This window comes from Amphiura filiformis, chromosome 15 (genome assembly GCF_039555335.1).
Source record: "Amphiura filiformis chromosome 15, Afil_fr2py, whole genome shotgun sequence".
Lineage (NCBI taxonomy): Eukaryota > Metazoa > Echinodermata > Ophiuroidea > Amphilepidida > Amphiuridae > Amphiura > Amphiura filiformis.
This window is the reverse complement of record NC_092642.1, coordinates 44625877-44652654: the sequence shown is the minus strand read 5'-3', so window position 1 is coordinate 44652654 and position 26778 is coordinate 44625877. Positions and strand designations below refer to the sequence as shown.

The 26778-nt window shown below is 36.6% G+C and overlaps 1 protein-coding gene across 1 annotated transcript; it reads right to left on the bottom strand.

The window, feature by feature from the left end:
* Window positions 1-450: 450 nt before the first annotated feature.
* LOC140171706 (uncharacterized) lies at window positions 451-26778 on the bottom strand. The gene is made up of 11 exons (XM_072195004.1): window positions 26646-26778; window positions 22031-22071; window positions 20817-20983; window positions 20276-20446; window positions 19348-19396; window positions 17948-18030; window positions 12067-12268; window positions 10859-11020; window positions 9825-9998; window positions 8238-8333; window positions 451-7410 (listed from the first exon to the last, which is right to left on the bottom strand). Exons 1-11 carry the CDS (start codon window positions 26660-26662, stop codon window positions 7193-7195), a joined length of 1380 nt encoding a protein of 459 aa, XP_072051105.1. The 5' UTR covers window positions 26663-26778; the 3' UTR covers window positions 451-7192.

Sequence of the window (26778 nt, the reverse complement as noted above, 5' to 3'; positions counted from 1 at the left end):
GGTACAACTGATACGCGTGTTCATGCGCCAGGCACTGCGCGCAGGGCGCAGCTTGCCACGCAGCTGTTTTAACGCATCGACACAGTGATTTTGCTATTCACGCATGGAGATCGAACGACCATTGCAGCGTGTACCCACAAGATGGCGGCATATGACGTCACGCTGACGGCCTCTATTGAATTTGAATGCATTTTGAGAGTATGACATGAATACAAAATATCAATTTTCATATTAAAAATACAAAACATCTTGAATTTTTTTTTTTTTTTAGGTTAACCATGAATGATCCTAGCGTTTAGGTCTAGGTCCGGGGACACTACAAAACCAAAATTTTTTTTTGAATTTCGGGTACCCGGGCAGGGTATTTCCTGCCCGGGTAATGTAAAATGCCAGCCTTAGGTCATACCCCTACACAAATCCAAATTTACACACAAAGATGAGACAAAAACCTTTCGTTGATTCTGAAAACATTTATTGACAATCCATCTGTGCTGTACAAACATATTAACCCCATGAGAACTACCTGCCGATTGGCCAAAAAAAAGTTTTCATTATCAATTGGCCCAATCAGCAACATTGTAAGATTAATTTCACCACACAAAAAAATTTAGGTGAATAATTTACAAAGCTCCATTCTGATTGGTGATTAAAGTGAAGATATCATGTAATTGACCAATCAGAGGCAATGTTAGATCGGCAGGTAGTGCTCAGGGGGTTTATGATGACATTGAGTTAGCATTCAAAACTGAACCATTGGTGTAATATCCTGGAGCTAATTTGTGACAACTTCCCATGAACTAAAACCATATATCGTAAGTGGGCCTTGTGGGCAAGGCATAATAGACTATAATAAATCGCCAACATGATTGGTATTGTAAAAAGTTAGATGGTGACTTACAATGGTTAAGGAATTTCAAGGCTTTGTGGAAATGCCACACACCTGTGTAACATCATTCGGCATTGAAATTCCCCTGTGGCATGAACACAACAGCAATGTGCAGTCAAATTTTATAACTAAGAAGCAGACAGGCATAACTCCATTAGTTGATGTTCACTATTGCCTATGATATTCACTACAGTGATGTCATGCGTAGAGGCCCTGCATGCCATTATCAATTCACTTCAAACAAAGGATTCAAACTAGCATCCCCAGCTGTAATGCTGTCTATTCGACTGTTAGGATCAACTTATGGTGCACATTTATAATTTCTCTGGCAGAAACTGGTTTGAATGTTAGAAATATTGTTATTGGCATACAAATTGGCCATAATTGTGGCTAACTTTGCCACAAGCAGAGGTTCTATAAGAGTGTATCAGAGTGTGTACTATGTAGTCAATAATATAGCCAATGGACATACGCCTTTCTGTTGCTGAGTCATCAAATTAATCCGTTCTCACTACTATTATCACCATAGCAATCATAGTACCATACCATTTCCAACCAATAGTGTGTCACTCCTCAAGTTAAAGAGTAACGCCATGTTTTGAATCACGCACTAACCTAGCATACACACATGCTTGGAAGGGACGTTTGTCCCCACGCTGGCGATAACTTAAATCCACTTGAGGCAGGAAACAGTATAGAACCAATGGTTCAGCTTGTCGTCATTGAGCAGGAAAAACCCCCTATGTGACATTGGCCCCTGAACATGTTTAAAGCAAAACCTCCAATATAACCTCTTGGTAGTTCTGTATTAAACACGTTCAAGGGCCACAAGTACATCTAGGTTTTTTCTGCCCAGTGACGTTGTGCAACTCTTTCTAATAAAAGACAAACACTCAAGTCCCCCCGTGACACCCGATTCAGGAACATCACAAAACATTTTCCAAATTTTGATACTTACTCCAAAATTTTGATTTCAAAGTAAAACTATTTACAAATTTCTCGTACACATTGATTGAGGCACATTACAATATACTATGTCAGGGACATTAAAAATATTTTCATCACTTGTGTGATATAATACTGACTTAATTTCCGATTTAAAAAAGACGGGATACCGCTCCGGGTTTTCTTTGTTTTTGGATTCCTTTCTACGTCCAGTGGTATTAATATTAAGATCTTATTTGATACATCACTTCAGAATCCATACACATTTTGGACAATACATAACAAGTTTGAAAAATCCACCCCTGCCCAAAAGAACCAGAACACTGTGGTTCATGCTGAAATCTTTTTCAAACTTCGATCTGAAAATATGTCTTACAAAAAAATTTCAGCCATTTTTATTCTGCAAAATTGGCGGGCGGTTGCTCACACAAAATTCTACTATCAAAACACAATTTTTTTTTCTCTCAAGTTCAATTCTAAGGCTCGATCAATTTCAGATATAAAACAATAACTTTTCAGCTGACGTTTTTTTAAAACATGCATGGAATGAATTGGGGATATGTTCTAATAAAGAAAGAAACAAAATCTTTTATAAACTGTACAAAAATAAAAACATGACAAAAGGTTGTGGATAAACAAAAACTAACTACTTTTTAAACCGTATAATAGGAAATTTTTGTGGGGTTTAATTTTTGCGTATTTCATAGTTGAACAGGCAATTGCGATTTTAAACTCCGCAAAATATTTTGAACCCATAGCCTTCAATATGTACCTGTTTGAAACTGAATGAAAGAACCCATGAAAACTGTTCAGAACAATTTAACCTCATGAGAACTACCTGCCGATTGGCCAAAATGAATATTGTGTCCAGTTTTGCAACTTTTGAACCAATCAAGGAGGGTATTAATAAGATCATCTGCAAATGCAAGTTTGACCATAAATAGTCATAATTGGCAATTGAAATAAGCATTTCAAGTTATCAACCAATCAGAAATGCTGTTAGATGACCAGTAGTGTCCACCACAAAATATAAACCCTACAAAAATAACCTGTTATACAGTACATCTAAATTCTTAATACAAATATCTCATGGCAGGTAACTCTATCAAAGATAGGTTGTTTGTGCCAAGATACTTATCATAAAAAATGATAATGGCATGGAGGAGTAAAGTGAAATTATAATTACTGGAGATGTAGCCCGTCCACAGAATTAGAGAAGGAGAACCCTATACCGCCACGTACAATCGCGCCACCAGCTATGGGGAGAAAATTGGGGGTTTTCGGGTCCTTGCCGACGGTGCGCGGAGATGAACGAAAACAATTCTGCATCTCATCTGAAGAGTCTTGGTACTCGCGTGTAGGTTGCATCAGGTACATCACTTAAATGCGCCCATCATCCCTGTCGCACTTGCATGACAAACGAATGCCTCAAGCACATTCAGAGGGAAACCGAATACCCCCAATTTTTGCTCCATGCCTGTATCAAGATGGTGGTCGAGTCCCGATTCTCCTTCTCTAATTCTGTGGGCCTATCCCACACCTTAGCTACTATTCTGACGATTCCAACCTTCAGTTTTACACAACATAATCACCTTTACAGTGCCTATCTTTCCATTTTATGGTGATTACATCTACCAGATGTCACCAGCAAAGCAGGCACAAGATTAGATTTACTTTGAAAAAAAAAATATAGCAGCAGCAGTGGCATAGCCAAGGAGGTGGGAGCTGCCCTCCTGTGAGAAGACTTGTCATCCCTGTAGGATGCTGGTCGCCTTGATATTTAATATTTTTAGGACTTTTCTTGCCCCCCTCAAAAATAGTGCTGGCTACGTATGCCACCATCCAGCAGCCCAAAGAAGGATGTCGTAAAAACTTATCTACACTACATATCTAACCTACCCTTTTCAATCCATTTGACCTCTTGGCATTAGTTTCATTTAAAAATATGTACAATCTCTCTCGAAAAATATTGGCCAATTTATTTGTCACTGATCAATCATCGTTTCATTTCCAAACATGGTACCTCATTAACCAAAATTAACACATTATACACTTTTCATTGATTTTTCTGCAGCATACTACATTTCTCATGAACATTTTGACCACTATATAACAAAGAGTGATTTCATCACCCAAACCAGTTGCTGTTAAGGGCTACATTATTAGTTACAAAATAACAATGTTGTTTGAAACATACCAGCACTTATTACAAAGAGAATACAATTGCCAAATATAGGGGGTTTATAAAAATAGAGTTACAAGTTGTTTTTTTATATTTTACTTACAGGAAAACTCAGCTAATTAGGGCAGAACATGTATGTGATGTGATCAAGCAAAATCAGTCGCAAGTCGGAAATATTAGTTTTGAGATATAGCCAAACAAAGGAAGTATTTCCTTTTGTTTTGGAAACTCTTTAACTGCTCATAACTTATGAACTGGTTGTCCAAATTCAATGGGGTTTTCTGCAAAATGTAACTTTGCAAATGCTGTTTACAATCCTATAAGCAACTGAAAATTGTCCGACTTCGGACTGATTTTGCAAGATCACACCACATATGTGACACGATCAAGGGAAAAAAATGTGTTCGAATTCTGTTGTTTCTGTTTTCAGCAATAGATAAATTGCTTATAACATGATCAAAATGTAGCATTTTAAGGTGCTATTAAGTACTGAAAACAATGAATTGAAATATTTTCGATATTTTCCATGATCGTGTCACATCTTAGCACACAGTCAATCACCTTTTTCTTTTATGGGATGAAATGTACTATATGGGTTTTTAACAAGACACTCTCTATGATCTGGGGTAATTTAAGAACTTATATTAATGGACATAATATCAACAATGACAATCTATATACATCTAATTAATCAGTTCTGGGTACAAACTCACACCAATTCAGTAGTAGCCAACACCAAAATGCTATTCCACTTGAAATACACACACCCCCTATGGAAGAAATGACCTTAATCTACCACATAAGGGGGGTAGATTTCAAATGGAGTCATGACCCATTCAGGTAACCCCATTAGAAATTCACACTCCATGTGGAAGATTACAGTCGCATCTTCCATAGGGGGTGTACAGATTTCAACTAGAATTGCTCAATCTCAAGGGTTCACAACCCATAATAATGGAAACACTTCTGTGTAAAAATACAATTCCTGTAAATATTTACAAGGTTTAAAATCACCATCACAAAACCACAGATTTTTGCTGGTTCGTCACTGATGCTTTGCTGTTTAATCACTGATGATCCAACACAGCTTGAGTGATTGCACAAACAAATGGACAGGTGTCGCTAGTTAACCTTACATACATGTGCCCCACCCATTTCATACACTGATGGCATACATCAGCAACTGCTGGTTTTGTGATGGCAATTCCAGGGGTCTATTTCACTCAACTTTACAACGCTTCGCAAATCTCAAAATCAATCGCAACTTCATAAAATCCATTTCACTAAAATGACTTGCGATCGGTACCCTTTGTAAGTAATAGGGGATTACTACAGGGACCCTTCATAAAGCTACGTCTAGTAAAAGGGTATTTGTAACTTACGAACAGTTACTCGAGTTGAGGGTTAATTCAGTGAAATACACTCTTGATGTTGAAGTTGAATACATTCCTGTTTGATTTGCAATGTGAATGCTACATAGTCATATATATACAGCTAACATCTGAAAAGTAGAGTATTTTTTTTCCTAAATTTTAAAAATACAAGAGAACAATAATATTTTCCAAGAGTTGAAACTTCATCTGCTATTATTGGCTTCTTTTTGATGTAAAAAGGCAACAATGGATTATTCCAGTTGAAATCCATACACCCCCTATGGAAGACATAACCTTAATCTTCCACACAGGGGGTATGAATTTCAAATGGGGCCACCGATTCAGTGTCGTCTGCTCCAAAATGGGCTATTCCAGTTGAAATCCATACACCCCATGGAAGATATGACCTTAATCGTCCACACAGGGAGTGTGAATTTCAAATGGAGTTATCCATTCACATATCCCTATTCTACATATCCCTACTCCGTTTGCGAAAGATCAAGTTTTCCACAGGGGGGTATGGATTTCCATATTATGACTATGTCGCACCCGCAAATCAAAGTGGTAAAATTCAACTTCAAGAAACAAATTGCATGTAAATGACTCTCATTTTGATTGTGTACCTCCATGTCGTCACATTTTAAAATATTAACCCCATGAGAACTACCTGCCGATTGGCCAAAATGAAGTTTTCATTATCAATTAGACCAATCAACAACATTGTTAGAATAATTTCACCACACAAAAAAATTGGGGTGAATTATTTGCAAAACTCCATTCTGATTGGTGATTAAAGTGAAAATATCATGTAATTGACCAATCAGAGGCAATGTTAGATTGGCAGGTAGTGCTCAGGGGGTTAATAAAACACATAAGCCATCTACATTATCTGAAAATGGACATTGCACATGAATAAGTGTATAATAAAAACAAAATCAGGCCTATGCTTATGAATGAAGTACTTAAAATAAAATCAGACGATATGACAAAGAAAGTGCTTATTTCATCAACTTTCTCTGATATTGTAAAACCTATGAAACAATCTTCATACACAATCAAAATGAATGATTCTCAAAAGAACAAGGTCATTTACATACAAAGCCAAAAGAAACAAGAAAATTTCAGGAGATTGATAATCTAACTGCCCATGTATTGTATTCCACTCATGAAATATTGGGAGTAATTGTGTACTTCTAGAAAGCCACTCCAAAGGGATCCATTTTTCATTTAAAGCTGTGTGCTGCCTTGTATATCATTGTCTACTATGGAAACATTATCTCCATGACACTTTCATACAGAGTCTATGACTGGTTAATTCCATGATATAACCATCTGACTAACCAATCAAAATGGAGCTTTTAGGTATCACCAATTTTAGGCTTAACCCCCTTCAGCCTTACTGATAATTCTAACCATATCTCTGATTGGCTCAATAAATGATATACCCCTCTTTTTAACCAATCAGAATAGTTCTTAGAGGCTGATGTTATTTATTTACACCTGTTATCAGAATTCTGAATGAAAAATCACCACCTCATTCGCTGAAGCAGGACAACTGGATTGCATGACCTTAGCATGACCCTCATTCATGTCACATGATAAACAGCCACACATATTCACAAGTGAAAAAGGACCCTCTCAAGAACTGAGGGGGCATTTATTTGACGAAATACGGTACATCATTTTTACAGCATGCATCACTACCCACAATTTCCCCTTAAGAATGAATAAAATACGGACCATAGTCCATCAATCTCCGTTTTTCTTGTTCAAGTTAATTGATACCCAAAGTGCATTCACCGCCTATCACGGATGGAATGGCTGCGGGCCTCCTTGTCTGTTATAATTGGCCCCCCTGTGGATCCATATTGCCCCCGGCGCCGCCACCACCATACTGTTGGTTGGGAGGTCCACCATAGTTGCCTGGCTGCTGTTGTTGTTGCTGTGGAGGTGGTGCCTGCTGCTGGTTGGGAGGCGGTTGGTATCCCCGGGGTTCATGTTGGAGCCACCAAAATTTCCACCACCTGGAAGAGTGGAGAAAAAGAATAAAAGCTGGGTGTAAATTTGGAGTTAAGGATTACTTATAAGTACTAAATCTTTGATGCTATAATTGTAATAAAAAAAATCATTCTTCCCTCGAATTGGTCAAGAAAAGCAACAGGACCATTGAGCTGGTCCAAGTTGATTTTTCTTATTGAGGCTAACTCAAGGGGAAGAATAATTTGCTATCAATGGTTAATTTTGTACACTACCTTCCAAATTGTTCAACAGTTTGTCCCTACAGCCAGTTAAAGATATAACTATCATTGTTGTGTTTTCCCAGCTGACCATATCTCAGTCCGCCGGACTAAAACAAATTTAAGAGGAGCAAGGCCTAAAAAAAATTGTTTGATTGGCGTAACATAAAAAAAAAAGGGGTAGGTCGGTCGGCATTTTTACACACATTTTAAGCTGTAAATCGTGAATGATAAAGGCTTTGGAACTTCTTTTTAATTTTAATTTTTACAATTTAAAAAAAAATTGCAAAAAAAAAAATAAGAAAAAAGTATATTTTCATTTCTGGTCTCCTGACCTACCCGTCTAATCACTCCTCTCCACACCCTAATTAACAATACACCGGGACAATACACCTACAGTTAAATTAGGCAGTTCTTGACTCGCGGGCAACAGAGTACCAAACTCTAGTCAAAGATCTGTGCTTGAGGGCCACATACACCTTGTTTTGCTATGTTTACTGTGTATTTCAGAGCTGCTAAAGGTCCAACCACACTGGATGGAACTGAACTGAATTGAACGGCAGGCCGGATCTGGCCTACGGGCTGTCTATAGAGAACATGTGTCATAATCTCACCTTGTTGTCCTGGTGGGTTGTAGCCACCTTGGTTGTTATAGTTGACTCTTTGAGGACCATATCCAGACGCCTCCTGAGGGTAATTACCCATATTACCTAGAGATAAGCAAGGAAAGTAACACATTACAATATGTGTACATCCATATCAAAACGATGCACTTGTCGGATGCTACATGTGTCTCATTTCACATAATAGCTAGGAATACAGAACAGACTCAATTCAAGTGGAGGTCACTTCAAATCATCCCCAAGTGACATGGTTAAGGAATGTTCTCTGTATTCTTAAACCATGTGACTTGGGGATGATTTGAAGTGACCTACACTTGAAATGAGTCTGGTATTCATTCCTAGCTATTATGTGAAATGAGACACATGTAGCAGCCGACAAGTGCATCCTTTTGATATGGATGTACACTTATATGCAATACATTCACCACACTATGTTTTGGATTGTTAGGATTTGCTAAAAAAGTTTTCTCTTAACCATTGGTTTCTATCAGACATGAAACTATCGGAAGTCGCGGGAGCCAATGTTGGAAAGTCAGCAATTTTTTTAAACCATTGGTTTCTATGTGACAGTAAATTGTCAAAAGTCTCAGGCAAAATCTGTGATTTTCAGAACATGTCAAATCTGGTAAAAGACACCTTTAGCACTTCGAGAAATAGGCAGAGATGCCAGTGGTAGATGACAACATTTCCTGAAATGGTTGAAAATTTCCTAATAAAGGGGGTACTACACCCCTGCCCAATTTTGTGCCTATTTTTGCATTTTTCTCAAATATTATAGCGCTTGACAAGTAAGATATGTATATTATAGGGGCAAGGACTACAACTACTGCACTGGAGATTTTATTTCAGCACAGACAAAAGTTGTGGAGTTACAGTCAAAAATGAGGGGAAACCAATACTTGATCAATAAATCAATAACTACTTGCCTTTGAGTTGCTGAATTTTCAGTGCAGTAGTTGTAGTCCTTGCCCCTATAATATACATATCTTACTTGTCACCAATGCGCTATAATTTTGGGGAAAAATGCAAATATAGGCAATAAATTGGCCAGGGTGTAGTACCCCTAAATGTATATACTTTTGCACATAAACATATGAGCAAAATTTCCTGAAATCAGGTCTGGCATCTCTGAATAGGTAGCATTAAATCCCACAGGGGTGCAAAGTAGACCCTCTCACATCCCCATCTAAAAGTATATTTGGTTCTATAGCACTATCGGTGTCCGGTTAGGTACCGATGACTCTTTTTGTCATACCCTGGTGATGTAATAAATTGTATTCAGCATTATAATTAACATTTGCATAGTGTTATCATTTTTCATTTGTCTGGTAGACTTAAAATACTGCATTTTAAGTTCAACAATGATGCTGAGGATGATAATCTGAAATATCAGAACCCTTAGCCAGGTATGACTAGACAGGGGAAACATGCAGGAAGTGGTATTTTACAACATTTCTTCAGTTTTCAGACGAAAAGTTTATGACTTGTTTGCCAAAATCATAACTATCGGGGCACCGGTGGTGCTATAGAACCAAATAAGATGTTCTGCCTAGGCCTCTTGTTTCTCCATATAGGTACCTTGTGTTCCAGGTGCTCCTTGATTGCCATAATTTTGTTGTCCATAGCCTTGGTTAGGTGCACCTGGTGGTCCCCCTCCTTGGTTTCCGTAAGAGTTAGGTCCACCTTGGGGTGGTGGGCCTTGCTGACCGTAGCCTTGTTGACCATAGCCATAATTTTGTTGTGGTTGACCACCTGTAAATAATAAAAATACAAAATCATGCTTATCACAGTTTGGTGAAGCGGTGTAGCACCATCTCGCTTTTTACATCAAGTATACAAATTCTTGTACATGTAATAGTACCACTCTTGAATTTCTATTACTGTTAAACTGGTAATGTTAACATTACATTTATTTTCATACTTTTAGCTTCGAAACTGCTGGTGTGAAAATATCAATGTACGTATCAGGGGTGGGGGTTACTTTAAAGATTATTTTTCGACAGGGATGTGCGGCTCGAACTTCCAAACCCGTACCCATTTCCAAAGGTAATTTTACTGAAAATAGGGACCCATATCTAAGGATTTTCCGAAAAAGGATTTTCCGAAAATAGGGGCCTAGGATTTTCTGAAAATAAGGACCCATTTTCTATGGCTTTAAACTGGAAAATATTAAAAGTAACATGTTTTTCGTACGAAGTGTAAATATTTTTAAAGAAGGATTTTTTTCTGCAAAACATAGACCCTACAACCCATGTTCAAGGATTTTTCATGGAAAACCTACCCATTGGATCTGGGAAATCACTCAAAAGCAGAGAAGATACCATACACTTCCCACAATGCATTTCTGCCATTTAAATTTTCTGTACTGATTTGCTATGTAGTACATGAGTCAACAGTCACAAAAAATACCTCAATGAACAGATCAGCACATCCAGATCTTGCAACATATGCTTATTTCTTGACTATCGTCTCAACATGAAATTGAAAACAAAGGAAACCGGTACAAAATAATAGGAGTGTAAAAGGTGATACATCATGTTGCAAAGGATTCTGGGAAGGGTAAGATATCTTCTCTAAAGGTTGTGTCACAGAGGTGTTACATTAGTACTCACCATAGTTGTTCTGTGGTGGTTGACCTTGACCTTGCTGACCATAGCCATACCCTCCTTGCTGCTGGCCATATCCTCCCTGACCACCTTGGCTGAAGTTGCCATAATTGCCATTCTGACCAGCGGCTGGAGGTCCGCCCTGTTGTCCAGGGGCTCCATAATTACCTGAGGGGACAATAACACTGTATGCTCAATTTCACTGTTATATCTACAAAGGTTATCTCATCAGCCTTTCTGAGTGTTTCCAATATAGTTTTGTTTTTCATTTTGACAGTATTTACAAGTCTGCGTACAGTCAATCATATTCATTTGAAAACTGAAAGATTAAAAACTGTGAATAGTTATGCAAGAAATGAAATCAATGTACATATACTGATGTCCCTAAAGGCACACCCTATAGTTTGGCCATATATAGAGTGATTTCACGAAAGGCAATTAGTTCAAATCTGCCTCCAGAAGACATGATGCGTGCATAAAGCATAAAAGAAATCCCCAGTTGAAGTGATATTGATTGACTCATTTGCTTTGTACATGTTCCTGCATCATGTCTTCTGGAGGCAGATTTGAACTAATGACCTTTCATGAAATCAACCTATAGTGATATCGGTGCCCCGATAGGTACTACTGACTCTTTTTATTGTGCTGTCAAATTTTAATTTTGTTTTTCTTTACCCAAAATGCTGAAATAATAATTATTTAGTAATAACTGTCCGGAAGTAGAAATAACAAGGTAAAGTGAAAGAAGTCCAATTGGCCAGCACAGTCGTTTAAAACGAGAGTTCCGTGGGGGACTTAAATGTCGTAATAGGACTTAATGTCAAAATTGCTCTGTTTACCTACAAACACAATAAGTCTGGCGGATTTCATTTAGGTATAAGGACCTCCTTGATCAGAGTGCACATTTTGATTGAGTTAAAAAAGGTAAGTAGTACTGCAGGGGATAACACTTTTACTCATCAAATACTCAAACCCGCCAATTATAAAGTTAGTTCAGCTTAAAATTGGCAAAAATTATTCGGGTTTCAAACTTGCCCATTTTATGGGTTTTTGTTACTATACACAACTTGTGCTCACATTACACAAAACACACTACTCGCGGGCCCCAACTGCGTCCACGCCATTTTATATCAATACACAATGTTATGAATCTCATTTTCTTCACCAATTATAAGCCGAATAAACTTAAACTCACTGCTGCAAGACAGACTTACCATAAGCATTAGCATACTGATTAAATCCGCCAGGTTGGCTGCCGTAAGCACCCTGGTTGTTGCCCCATCCTCCCTGCTGATTAAATCCTCCAGGGGCACCTCCCATGGGTGGGCCCCCTTGTTGATTCATGTCTCCGCCACCCCAACCACCAGGCCCTCCTTGGCCGTTGGCATTTCGGAATTCAGCCCGCTTGCATTCCACCTGGTGAACAAAAATGTCATTCAATGTATGACTGAAGGCTGACATTACTAGTGTATTCCCTAATGTGGTATTTTAAAAATTTTGATCAATTTAATCAAATGCTTTAGCTTTTTCTCTCCAGCATTAAAAAAATAGGTTAAACAAAATGAACACCACATTAGCAAATACTTCTAAAGTGCAAAAGAAAGTGCAAAATATTTTCCTCACTTGCTACAGTGAAAAATTACAGATAAATCTGTAAATTTTTCAAATCTTTTAAAAAATTCAGTAAACTGGTACCAGGATGGAATAACTAGGCAGCTCTTTGGAAAGAACACTGAACGAGCACACTTTGAGGTGTAGCATGCATTCCCAGAAAAGATTTTGCACTAATTGAATTTTTGTCAAACATTTATTAAGTGTTAATAGTAAATCGGGAGCTTTAATGCAATGTTTTTTTTATCTTAAATGAAATATGATAATGCAGCACCTTCGCTATATTAATAAAATACTTACCAGGACGTTTAAAAAAATTAAAAACAATAAACGTAACAAACAAATATTTAAGGCCCAAACCCAATAAATTAAACTACCTGGAGCATATGCAAAAATATATACCTAGTGTTCAAATTTCTTCTAGAAATACTGTAATTTCTACAAAATTCCTACAAAATACCACTTAAAATTAATGTTAGAAATACACTTTCTATTAATTATAGAGTATTGACTTAGTATAGGTTCAATTTACTAATAGAATCAAGCAATCAATTAACTGCATGTAAATTTCTTATTATAAATCTGCTATACACAACTGGCAGAGTTTTAAGGCTACACAACGGCATACTACTTAAGTCTATTAAATAAAAATTATAAATACCAAAAATGTATGTCACTACTTTAATCACTGCTACTTAAGGGATATAAAAATACCTTAAATAGCTTCACTACATTCCTATCTTGTTGTGTTTTTTTTCTCTTCAAAAATGTTTCCAAAAGTCACAATTTATTTTGTTTATTGGTGCAATTGTTCACATTTTGATTTGAATTTGCCGAGTTGATCAACAGGCTTCTCCAGCCAGTCAACCCTAACACCCAGAGGGTTTTTTGGCTATCGGAAGGGAGAGAACAAACGAAAAAGGAGAAAAGATGAACAAAAAATTCACTTGGCACCCCCCGGGATTCCACCCGCAGACCCCTCGCATGCCACGCAGTAGATCACAGACCTGTAGCTACGGCCGTGTCGCTGGCCGGCCAGCATTTCCGCCGGTATATATGACTTAGGGTGATTGCATCATCGCATCACGTGGCATGAATGCATGCGGACAGGTTTTCCGTGTTGGATTCTGTTGGATTGGACAGTGTTAGGGTTATTAATGCAAATTATATCCTGATGGTTGATAAACATTGCACAACTTCCATCGTTCATTTTTGACAGTAACTCAATATTTGAAAATTTGGTGTGTTTTTTATAGGAATGTAGTAAGCCTCATATTATAAAATTAACGTAGTATGCAAAATAACTATACCAAGTACCAAAATTACAGCCTAAAATATAATTACAAAATTTGCTCCAAGTATTTTAACTTATTCCATAACAATAGTAACAATAAAAAAAAAAAAAAGGTGAGATGGTAGCTAGTCATTCACAATGTTGTTAGCAATAAGCAGAGCTTGTCATGTGGCTAAATCACTCACTCTTAAATAGATCTGTGATATGACTCTCAAAGAGAAATAATATTTACACAGTTTTGAGAGATTTTGGAAGTAGAAGCAGAATATATTAATTGGACAAAGCAAGGACTGATGGTTTTAAGTCATATAAGCCAACCACAGAATGGACAAAAATGTGCTTACATAGGTGGACAGCCAGGCAGGGTGAGCTAGGTCTCATTTTAATGAAATTTATTCCAAACAGGGACTTGATTACTTCTCGGTGCTTTGATTCTAATTTTCATCCAAACTGATGTGACCTTTGACCCCTTACCATACATACACATGGCAATATGACCACATTGCAACTTATTGGAATAAAATTTCCAAACATAAAAAAAAAATCATATTTTAGGAATCATCAAAAGTTTTCTAATACAGTGAGTCTCAGTCGCTATAAAGACCAAAATTTCACTTTTTTTGGTTATTTTTTTTTCACAACCTACTTACAATTGCTGTTATCTTGTGCTTACTTCAGCTTTTCTCAATTTGTAGTGTACACCAGTTATTCAGATATCTTCATTTTGTAACCATACAGGTTTTGGGCATAGCGATCATGTATCAGGTCAAAGGTCATTCAGTCACAATCAATTTTCTTGAATTTTGAAATGTAAACATTCAGTGTTAGTGCTCTTTGTAAACCACATGACCAACAAAAAGTTGTAATTTAAAAAAAAAAATTATCTTAAAAAAAATAATGTAATTTCTCATACACCAATCTTTTAAATAACCCGGTACATTTACCCCCCCCCCCTCCTTTACCAATGCAACACACTGAATAGCTCATGGCCAAAACAAAATGGACGTATGCATAACCCCATTAATTGCATAACAAAGATTCCTTTGTAATAACCACAGAAATTAACTTCCTACTAGACATCTGAGCGATAATATGACATGCTCTGTCAACCTCAATTCTAAGGTGTTTAATGACTACATGCAGCACAGATACAATTTTTTGTCCAAGAGGAAATCGAGAAGTTTAAAAAATTGGAAACACAAAAAATCCGGAAATTCAGAGAAATGACAGCCCTTCCAATCACTAAAGTTTGAATTATTTGCTTCAAATGGAGATATTATTTACTAACACGAAAAGTATTCCGCCCTTAAAGAGGAAGCCCTGCCAGAGCAGTTCTTCTGGGGTGAACCAAAGGGTCTGTGACCAAACCTGCCTGGTTATCAAATTAATCAGTGACAAGGTAATCTCTGAATTTGACAGGTGCTAATTGATGCAATAACATTAAAAAAAATTTTTTAATCTCTTTAAATATTTATCTGCTCTGAAGCGTAAGGGAAAATTTCACTAAATATCTTTTTGTACGGAAACTAGTCCACACAACGGAGTAGGTATTATTCTGTAATAATGTCTTTCTCCCCCTTTCTTGGTCCTATATGAAGGCAAATTTTCAAGTTTTAAAAGCAGCATTTTCTTGGACATATCATGTAACATGAATTCCTGACAGACTTTACCATATTATATTCCACATGATATCACCACTTTGCTGATGTGAAATGATGGGTTGGGCTATTCGTGTGAAATCCATACACCCTCTGTGGAAGACATGACCTCCCCCACTCATGGAGGCCACCCATCCAGGTAACCCCTGTTTGAAATTCACACTCCATGTGTGAGAGATTAAGGTCATGTCTTCCGTATGGGGTGTAGGCATTTCAACTGGAACAGCCCATTTTTTTTTATTCACTGGTGCAAGCAAAGCCAGCATTAAAAGTTAGTTTCTCATGCCTATACTTATGATTATAGGAATTTTTGTACAAAGACAGAATGTGACATATGACAAGACTACAGAAAACTAACTCTGTTTCTGGTGTTTTTAAGGTCTAGCTCTCTTTTGCAACAGTTTGGTTTTCAAGAATATGCTCTTAACATTGAGAATTCTGTTGTTGTTGACATAAGTTTCAACATTTTGTATCGAGTTCATTTCTCACGATTGACAATACGATGTGCTGCCAGCGGCTGCTCTTGCCCGTCACTTGACCTTTTCGGAAAATCCCATGTCAAATGATGACTGGGGTCTAACCGCAAGGAATTATGGGATTAACCAAAAGGACATTGCCGTTCAAGCCACCATTTTTTTCAGATGAGTGTGATAATAAATAATATTGTTGAAAACAGCTCCGTATGATCAAAAGATAGAAAATGGATCTACTAAATTGTGAATAACTGTTTTTGTATGCTGTTTGCACAATTAAACACACAATAACATAATATGCTCCTGTATTGTATAATTTTACACAGGCTTTGGATGTTGACATTTTCCAATGCTGCACTGCATATTTTGGCCTCTCCCCAGCAACCGGCCGGAAGCACTTTGTATTGTCTATCAACTGAATGGCACCAAACTGTCATTTTAAACTGTATTTTCAACATAATCTTTACTCAAACCAACCAGTTTTCGTAATAAGTATGATAGTATTCAATGACAATATTAGGTAAAAATAATCAGGCAACCGACCCGAAACATCAAAAAAGTAATAATTTTAAAATGTTGTGTGTTTTTTTGTAGAATACCAGAAACAAAGAAGTTTTATTTGTCATGCTACTTCTTTTATCCAGGAAAGAAAAACAAACTAACAAATCCACCACTAGGCTATTCCAGCTGAACTCCATACACCCCTTATGGAAGACATGACCTTAATCTCCAACACAGGGGGTGTAGACTTCAAATGGAATCATCCATTCACGTAATCCCATTTGAAATTCACTCTCCTTGTGTAGAATATTAAGGTCATGTCTTCCACAGGGGGTGTATGTATTTTCAACTGCAATAGCCCATTTAACACTCTACTAGCACTTCTGCACCCTTCGCTTGTAGTGTTTTTTTCTCAAGTCAAAATAATTCATTTCATAATTTTTGTGTATTTTTTTATGTTAGGTTGATCAAGTCTTAATCTGGAATTCAATTTTTCAAAAAAAAAGAAGAAAAAAAAATGGAAACCATTCGCTTAGTGATAAAAAAAAATTTGATCAAGTCTTAATCTGAAATTCCATTTTTCAAAAACCAAAAAAAAAAAAAAATGGGAACCATTCGCTAAAAGATAAAAAATTTAACAAATATCGAACAGATAATACTTTTATGGCAAAAGGATGACATACACTCAAATTACTATGTCTTATTTAAATTATCTGTCGGACATATCTAACTAGAAAAACATCGGAAAATAACAAAATTCACGCTGTAGTCTGTTACTGTAAAAGTGCCAAATTTTTGCGGAATGTTCACACGCTCAATACAGCTACCATAAAAATATTTTCTTATTTCTCATTTCTTAAAGACACTAAAACTTACATAGAATAGTCGATAGATGGAGAACTGTGTTCTGCGCATTTTGATACCTCATTCCGCATGGTACGACCTTATTTCCCCAACTTACAGCAATCTGAATGAAAAAGTGAGCTTTTCAAAAGTGACAAAAATTTACATTTCCTTCAAAGCACAGTAAACACAGTGGAGTGAGCGTTCATCTCAGGCTGTAATGAGGCCATAACAAAAAGCAGCGGAAATCACCTTGAAGGCGGAAACATCCAAATTTGTCACTTTTGATATTCTACCATTTGTCATATCCAAATGCGTATAGCTTAGTGGAATGAAGTCGCATCATGCCGAATGAGGTATCAAAGTATGCAGAACAAAATTCTCCATCTATCGATTACTTATATTTTGTAATTTAGTCTTTCAGAAATGGCTTTTGTTTTAAGTATCCGGATACTTTTTTTGCGCAGTATACTATGAGCAGGTCGATGTAAGGAACTTTAAAATTACGAAAAAAACAAACAATTAAAGTAGTCGAACATCGGCAAAACACAAAAAATTACCACTTTAACAGAACTTGAAAACGAGGCTATAGTTCCCCAAGCGTGCCAAACACTAGGATTAAACACACACTCTCACAATAAGAAAAAAAATAATAGTACAAAAAATATGAACGGACATGACGTCAAATTAAATAATACAAGGAGATAAAATGCACCATTTTTCCACTAATCTGGACATAACGTTGAAAGCACAGCTTGTTGACGACTTCTTCCGACTCGAACGTCACAAACCCAAACCCTAAAACATGCGATAATATAAGATACATATACATAGCATAGATATATACATACATAACTGTTATCGTGGTTACTGTTACCACGGAGATGGTAGTAAACTGTAAAACGCCTCGCTTGGGCTTGAAAACAATGTTTTATTTGTTTATAGTTCTGATCATACATACATCCTTGTAAACGAGTACTCTGGCGAAATAAAATTAGCAGCGTTAAAAGTTTATACTTAAGAGTACTTAATTATCGGTACGTAACTTCCATAAAATATTATAACTCAAAATTTAAACAGTATTTAGGTTCGTATTTCATAAACTTAAAGATGTTGCGACGTTCTACTGATATGTTGGATATGAACAATGGTGATATATTAAGATATGTAAACTACCAGATTGTGAAGTTCAAACTTAAGTACTTTCGATTCTGTGATCATTACTGTCTCGGATTCAACATACACTGCAGTACTGGTATTATCAAATATATATAACAATATTACTAGTTTTTTCTCCTTAAAAACCATGTTTCATTATCTTAAGATATTAAAAAAATTTAAAGATTAAGATATAGACTTACCTTATTTATATTTAAAATACATGTATTTGAATAATGTCTACACTACCCCACAAAATACTAAAAATTAATTAAATTTTTCAAAAATATATGCATTTTCTTTTGTACTTGTTGATTTACGAATACCTAAATGCCATCAACAATTACATATAAACTTGCTTAATTTTGGTAATAAAAGACTAAATATACTGAAAAAGATTGTATCATTGAAACTTTATAACAAAATTGGTAATATTTTACAAAGACAAAACACACCAAAACTTAATAGTTGGTAAAAGTACCACCACTCTCGTATTATCAAAACAAAATTAGTATCGATATATCTACATACCATGACAAACACTGGGCTATTCAGTTGAAATCCATACACCCCCTGTGGAAGACAACCTTAATCTCCCACACAAGGAGTGTGAATTTCAAATAGGGTTATCTACATGGGCGACTCCATTTAAAATCTACACCCCCTGTGTGGGAGATTACGATAATGTCTTCCATAGAGTGTGTACGAATTTCAATTGGAATAGATTAGCTACAAATTTGTATCCATAAATAATAGTCTGCTCAAAAAGTATGGTGTGCATAGTAACAAATTTCTACTTTTTTTTTTAAAGAAATGCAATGTTGGGCTAATTTTGCATCCACAATTTCTGCATTTTTGCTTCGCACTTTTGCAAAAAAGAGAAATATTTTTTCCCACCATGATTGTATACATGTATTCCAAAGATGAACCTCATTTTAGAGGTGAAAGTCCACTTACCTCTGCATTTGTTTGTTGTTTTGTCCATCATCAGTTGCACTTGCACTACCTGTGATATTACACATGTGATAAATATAAAATTAACTGGTTTTATCTAGTTCCAAATTGAAAAATACGATCTATATCCATTTTGGCAAATCGAATCTTGTCCAGACATTCAAAGCCTTACATAGTCCATACTCATTCACATGGTTGCATCTCATCCTCGGATGCAAAAAACTTTTTAAGCACTTCGCTCTGACTCTGTTGTCACATTCGCAGTGCCTCGCTCAAAAATAATCTGGCGATCGTGCCTCTTCGATCAACTGCAGGGGCACGCCTCTGGAACAAGCTGCCCACCACTACCTGTGGTCAAGAATAATTATAATCGCACATTTGCTGGTGAATTTACTAATTTTCTCCAAATTTGGTTCAAAATTTGTCAATCAAACAGATTTTTACTGGTACAGCCAACATCAGGCCAATTCAGAAACTACCGATCTGCTCAGCTGATCACTATCATAAACAACAACAAAATCTAGAGCAGTACATCTAAGCACAGGAGGACACTTTTTTAAGTTATAGACCCTAAATTTCTTGTTATTCAGGGTTGGAACCAGAGAAAAACTGCTATTTAAAAAAACCAAAAAAACTAGAAGTTCCGAGGTTTTTATTCAAAGCTGGATAAAGTTGTACATTTTAATTACTTTTGCTTCTATTGAACAGCTAGCAATGCATGTTAATTCAATATGTCCCTGGCTGTTCAATAGAAGCAACAGTAATTAAAATATTACAACTTCATCCAGCCGTGATTAAAAACCTTTTGAATTTTTATTTATTTTTTTTAAATAGCAATTTTTTTCTCAAATTTGTTTTTCCATGGGAAATTGTGATTTTATTTTGGCTTCCCAAATCATGTTTTTCTCCAGTGCTTAAGTACATCACTTACTTCTCCATGTGTTGACAGTGCTAATTTGATTTCATCTTCTGTAGCTTGTCCCACACCACCAATGAAGACCTTCTTAGCAGTACTCTTGGGTCCACCAGGACCCCTAGGACCACCGGGTCCTCCTGATTTAGGTGCACCTGGTCCCCTAGGTGTGCATTTCTTGGGATCAATCTGTGGAAAATTTAGGATTATCTTAATTTATATGCATGTTTAAGATGACCGTAGGGCTGTGGTTGAGTACAATTTACATTGTTGACAATCGTCAAATCTCAAGATCCGACGTCACAATACATCAAAAAAGTCAAAATATCAAGTTCAGACACCATGTTATATCTCGGGTTTTTTTCCTTAAAAATATTACCATATACCCCAAATATGAAATTATGCATCATCAGAAAGAATATTGGAATTTATAATGGAAAGATAATATGCACCACTTGCAAGTCTTTTGGTTGATTGACATAGCATGCAAAAAACACCACAAACCTGCAACCTCTCACACCATAGTTGAACGCCTTATCGATTGACTGTATAAACTTACCACTTTGTCGTTAAGAATCATGGGTTTTTCTGACAAGACAATGTCGACGCAGCTTGGGTCTTTGTAGGTGACGAATCCAAATCCTCTGGGTCGGCCTGTAGTGGTTTCCTTCATCAACACACAGTCTATCACCTCCCCATACTTATTAAAATGATTCCTGAAATCATCTGCAATGGGGCAAAAAAGTCAATTTCAGTTGATTTAATTCCTACATGTGATAGTATTTTGATTAGCCCTCGAATTAAGCATCTGAAGGGCCAAGGGGCGTGGCAACTTTTTTAGGGCAAGTTGATAATTGCCTTGGATTTTCACTGAAAAGGCAAGGCAGCACAGCAGTCTGTAATAAGAGGGCATCATGGCAACTGTTGAAAATTTAAGAAGGGCACCAAGGCAAATTTCTCAAAAGTGAAGAAAACACACATAGATGATTTTATAATGAAGGGGCAGGGCTGGGGCACCGACGGCAACTTCATTAGAGGGCACGGCAAGTGGCTGCCATCGGTAAAGGACATATTTTGAAGGCATTACGGCAGTGGGGATGGGCACCAGTGTTTACTCAGAGGCTGTATGTCTCAAATTTGGCCCAGTGAAAATTGCATTTGGCCCACAACAATTTACAATGCTGTATTACAATTAGTCAATTTGAGGAATTACTGAGACAAAGTTGAGTTAAATTTGGGGAGAAATGCTTCATTTGGCGCACTCAAATTCCAGAGAGAGTAAACACTGATGGGCACCCATGGCATTATGCCATGGCTTAATTCGAGGGCTGATTTTGATACATACTGAGAGTATGGTATCATTTTGGTATGTAATAAAATTGGAATGTAATTCCATATGATTTTTATGAAATCAAATGTCACACTTCTGATGGATGGTTTGGATAAAAAATATCTACTGGACAATCACGCATCGCCATACGGGGACCAGGCGGCATTTAACATCATTCCTATGGGCGCAGTTCTAAACAAACATATTACACAATGAGTACGGACAAGGAATCAAAGAATTTGTGACCTTCGCTCCACACCACCGCATGCGTTTCATGACCTTTCAAGCATCGTAAATCTCATTTCCCAGTTGTTTTTCTGTGACATGATTGTATGTAATGCTACCAGAAGTACATAGAAAAGCGGAAACTGAAATTGGTCAGAAAAATGAAAAAAAAAGCGGATTTCCGCTAAAAAGCAGAGATCTCACATGCCTGGCCTTACCTTCTGTTGTGTTCTGACTCACACCACCAACAAAGATTTTCCTGTAAAGAATAATATAATAATAAATATCAATTCGAGACATCAGCACTAACAAAGAACCGATCCACACTAGCTATGAATCTGCCGATCAGGCCTACTAAAAATAAAATCTTGTTTCCGGTAATATAACATGCTCTGAAAATATTGGGACAGAAGGAAGGAAAATTTGTTTATTTATTTCATTATAACTCAATGACATCACCAGCTCAAATTACATCCCATTGAAACACATGTAACTGATGTAAGTGGCACCAACATTACCCAATTTACAACAGCTTTTTATAAAAAATCAAACGTTTTTCTGGGGTTTTCAAAGTGTTTCTAGGGAAGTTTAGGGTTTCTTGAAGCTACTATTGTAGGCAGTCCAATGTAATGCGTGAACATTTTTTCAGAGTCCAAAAGAAATTTTCTTCAAAATCCATGCCCCGGGATTCATGCTCCTGACTAGTCAGTTCCAGGGTCATAATTATCGCGAGAATCAGAGAATTGATTCTCGCAAAGATTCTCATAAACAGATTTAAGCGAATCAAAGTTGATTCTTGCAAACTTCTGTAGTTTACACAGAAGTTGATTTGCAAGAATCAAATGATTCACACAAATTTATTCTGCAAGAATCAAGATTTATTCTTGTACTGTTCAGTGCACATATGGTTGTAATCTGAGCAGCTGTGTGCATAGCAAGGCATTAGGCCCATGAAAGTCAATTCCGAGTTTATCGTCACTTTTTTTTCCCAGGTTGGTGAGGTGACTTTTTCATTATTCGTTTTTCATTATTTCATCAGATTTCATTATTGACCTAAAATGCGTATTGATTTAAGGGGGTACTACACCCCTGGCCAATTTTGTGCCTATTTTTGCATTTTTCTCAAAAATTATAGCGCATTGGGGGTAAGTAAGATATGTATATTATAGGGGCAGCAACTCAAAGCAAGTAGTTATTGATTTATTGATCAAATATTGGTTTTCCCTCATTTTTGACTGTAACTCCACAACTGTTGTCTGTGCTGAAATAAAATTTCCAGTGCAGTAGTTGTAGTCCTTGCCCTATAATATACATATCTTACTTGTCACCAATGCGCTATAATTTTTGAGAAAAATGCAAAAATAGGCACACAATTGAGCAGGGGTGTAGTACCCCCTTAAAGGAAAATGGAAATAAATGCAAGGAAGACATTTTCACGGAAGGTAGGGACTAGAAAAGTTACAAAAGAGCCTGGTTTGGCTTCCAAGTTATGAATTTATATGTTTTACAGAGAAAAATAACATACCTTTTACTTTGTCGAACAAGCTTTATTTTGTTCCAAAATTCATGTTTTTATAGCAATTTTTGACGTAAAAGAGCTGAATGTAAATCCGGTGATGCAACTCCAAAACTTTCGCGTAGTACGAGCGCTTGCCTTGATGTACACTCGTTTTGACAGTGATTTACGCTCGCGTATCAAGCATTTTCAAACGCGTTTGACAGTATTTTACTGCATGACGCAAATTTGCATTTATTCAAGATGGCGAATTTCTCGAAAAACATGATGTATTTTTCTTTAAATAATTCCCTCATTTCGCAAATTCTTTGCCAATGCCACTTTTCACTCATCTGATCATCTTTTATGTGACGGAAGTGATGCTGATTTTATGAAGGTATGTTTCTTGCTTTTCCCATAATTTTTTTAATTGTTTTTGAGACAAAAACTTCAAAAACAGAATAGCCATTTTCACTTGTTTTCAAAAAGTTGTTTTAACCTCGTTTTTACCCCATAATTTCCCTCATTTATCGAAGCCCTGCCCTCCTTCCAATACATAGGCATCTAAGGTATGCCAGGTGAATTCAAATTTGCCATCAAACTGCATCATTTTATATACCAAATTAAAGCCCTTGAGTAAAGAAAGCCAACACTGAAAACCTTTTTGTCATAGCACTTTCCGTAGCAAAATTACATCTAGTCAAAGATTGACTTTCATCAAAAAGATTCAGCTAGCAAAATTCCAAAAAAAAGCATTTCGGAGGTGTTTCTAGATCTTAGTCTCATGACGATAGCAGCTTTTTTTAATGGAACTGCTATCAAAATCCCTCCGAAATTCCATGTGCGAGTCTCTCATCATATATTTGGGTCAAGTGAAGTATAGACAACATATTTATGTAGGTTTTCTTGAGCAAAGGTTCTTTTAAATTTCAATGTAAATTTGTATTGCCGGTTTAGACCATTTTGGCTGACTAGCAAATGTGTTAACTGACGTTTCCCTCTCATACCTACAATACATTAAACCTTGACTGTTTGGCAACTGTTTAACCTTGATGCAAAAGTAAACCATGATGCAAAAGTAATAATTTAGTCCCTATAATAGCAAGGGTGGTCTAAAGACTTTACTAAAGGAAAAGATCGCCAAATAGGCAAATAATCCAACAAAGAATTGTACCCCTGCCAAAGTGTCGGACATATGGACACTTTTAAATTATCGTTTAGTCCACAACAACAACAAACACGAATGAAGTGCCAATTTCTATTAGCATGCCTAGGCTGTCTTTCGATTAAATCTCCCAGGACCAGGCATGCAGGACTTTACAGGTTGACCAATTCGGCTTTACATGTTTAGTTTATTTTTTTACTAGTTCCAGTAACTGTAACTCGGCATACCGAGTTACAGTTCCCTCTATAAACATCTATTCCACAAATAAGAAACATCACAATATGTGGGCTCATTTTGGGCTCTAAGGATGCAGCTGAGCAACTCTCTCAAGGACAGTTTGGCATGCACTGATGATTTTAATCCCATTGTACCAGAGTTTGGGCGTGCACTGATGATTTTAATCCCACTGTACTAGTCTATCCTCACAAAGTTGAGATAATTGATCTACATTGATCTCATCTTTTGGGTGGGTTCAAAATTCCTTGAGTTGGCAAAACCTGCAATCTGCATGGGAGTAATTTAACAAGGTGGTAAATGTAGCGTACGTCCTCTTGTTATCCACGACAGATTATAAGAGATTACACCCGTGCATGCTTGACAATCGATCTCTGAGCCCCTCTTGACTAACGACCCCGGGCTAACGACATACTCGTGCATAACGCCCACAGTTACACAGTTCGAAAGTTAAATATTGATTATTTATGAACCTTGCCTTAACAGACGAGGCCGGGAGATGATGCACTACATATTTTATTCGACCACAACTAGAAAGTTCACAAATATGTAATAAAAAACGAACAAGTTATGAAAATCGAGACTGAATTCTTCGGAATTGAATTGTGGGTACAGGGTGAGAAAAGCGATCACAAAGGGAATAAAAAACACAAAAAAAATAACCACCCCCCCCCCAAAAAAGAAAAAAGAAGAAAAAACAACATTACATGGCAATATATGAAATAGTTAATTCTGCACATGTATATAATTTTAATAACAAAACATAATAACACTTTAACAAATTAGGTAGGCTGTGGCTATCAAACAGTTAAATATTTTAACCAATCCCGACCATGACTATGTTTCATTTATCGTATTCCTTGTAGACCTAATTATTTTTTGTATTTGATTATGTCCCTCATCGCCTTAAACATGGTGGAATGCTGCAGCTGTGAAAAGTGGCTTCATTGGTACGTTTTGATGAACTAACTTAAAATAAAATGTATAGCTATATACTTGATCAATGTTATTTCAAATACATAAATAGGCATAACTAACTAACTAACTAACTAAATAAATAAATTTTTCCAAAAGTTTAAACTGACTTTCAGCACAAAAATTCACTAACCTTGAATTTTCGATGTGACACACATCTTCATCAGAAGAAGTCCATCACAACATCTTAGGACTTCTTCTGATGAAGATGTGTGTCACACATCGAAAATTCAAGGTTAGTGAATTTTTGTGCTGAAAGTCAGTTCATACATACTCGCTATATAACAGCATGCGTGATTGGTCGGTAGGCGGGCATAAACAACGTTTATGCCCGGCGTTCGCAATTCGGTCATAAACAAGCAGCGAGAACTGATGGACGCTTCGCGAGTAGGATACGCGTCTATGTTCGCGAGCTATTTACATAAAGCGCGAGTGATGTACTGCGATTCGCGCGCCCGCTAACGATGGACTGAGCAAGTAAACGTTTTCTTACAATTAGCGATGGAGAAACTGTTAAAAAATGATAAGGAACTGGTAGTTTTTAGTTTAAAATGATGGTATTTTTAGTTTTGGAGGAAAATAACAGCAAGCAGAATGTTGCGTATGTATGAACGGGGTTCATTCATATATTTTCATGACTAAACGTTGAGACTAAAGATCTAGAAACACCCCTAAATGCCGTTTTGGGGAATTTTGCTAGCAGAATCTTTTTGATGAAAGTCAATCTTTGACAAGATGTAACTTTGTTACGGAAAGTGCTATGACAAAAATGTTTTCAGTTTTGGCTTTCTTTACTCAACGGCTTTAATTTGATATGTAAAATGATGCAGTTTGATGGCAAATTTGAAGTCACCTAGCATACCGATTACCGGTATAAGACATGTTTGACCTTTTTATTAGAAGTGAAATGTCGCTTAATACGTCTTTAATACACAAACACGATTCGTTTCGATAAAAAACTTACCCTGCTTCTTCACCCATGTTTCAATTCAATAAATTCTACAAGGTCTAAATAAGGCTAAGTTTGATTCACAAAATAACCCACGCTTTAATATGCGTTACACAGCGTCGACAGACAGCAAAGAAAGCAAAATGGC

Bases quoted from the DNA above. Each gene is read 5' to 3' on its own strand.
- LOC140171706 (XM_072195004.1), bottom strand. The intron at 12,269-17,947 runs GTGCATTTTATC...TTTGTTCACCAG, and splicing joins TCCAGATTAGTGGAAAAATG to GTGGAATGCAAGCGGGCTGA. The intron at 8,334-9,824 runs GTACCTATATGG...GCTTATCTCTAG, and splicing joins AGGAGCACCTGGAACACAAG to GTAATATGGGTAATTACCCT.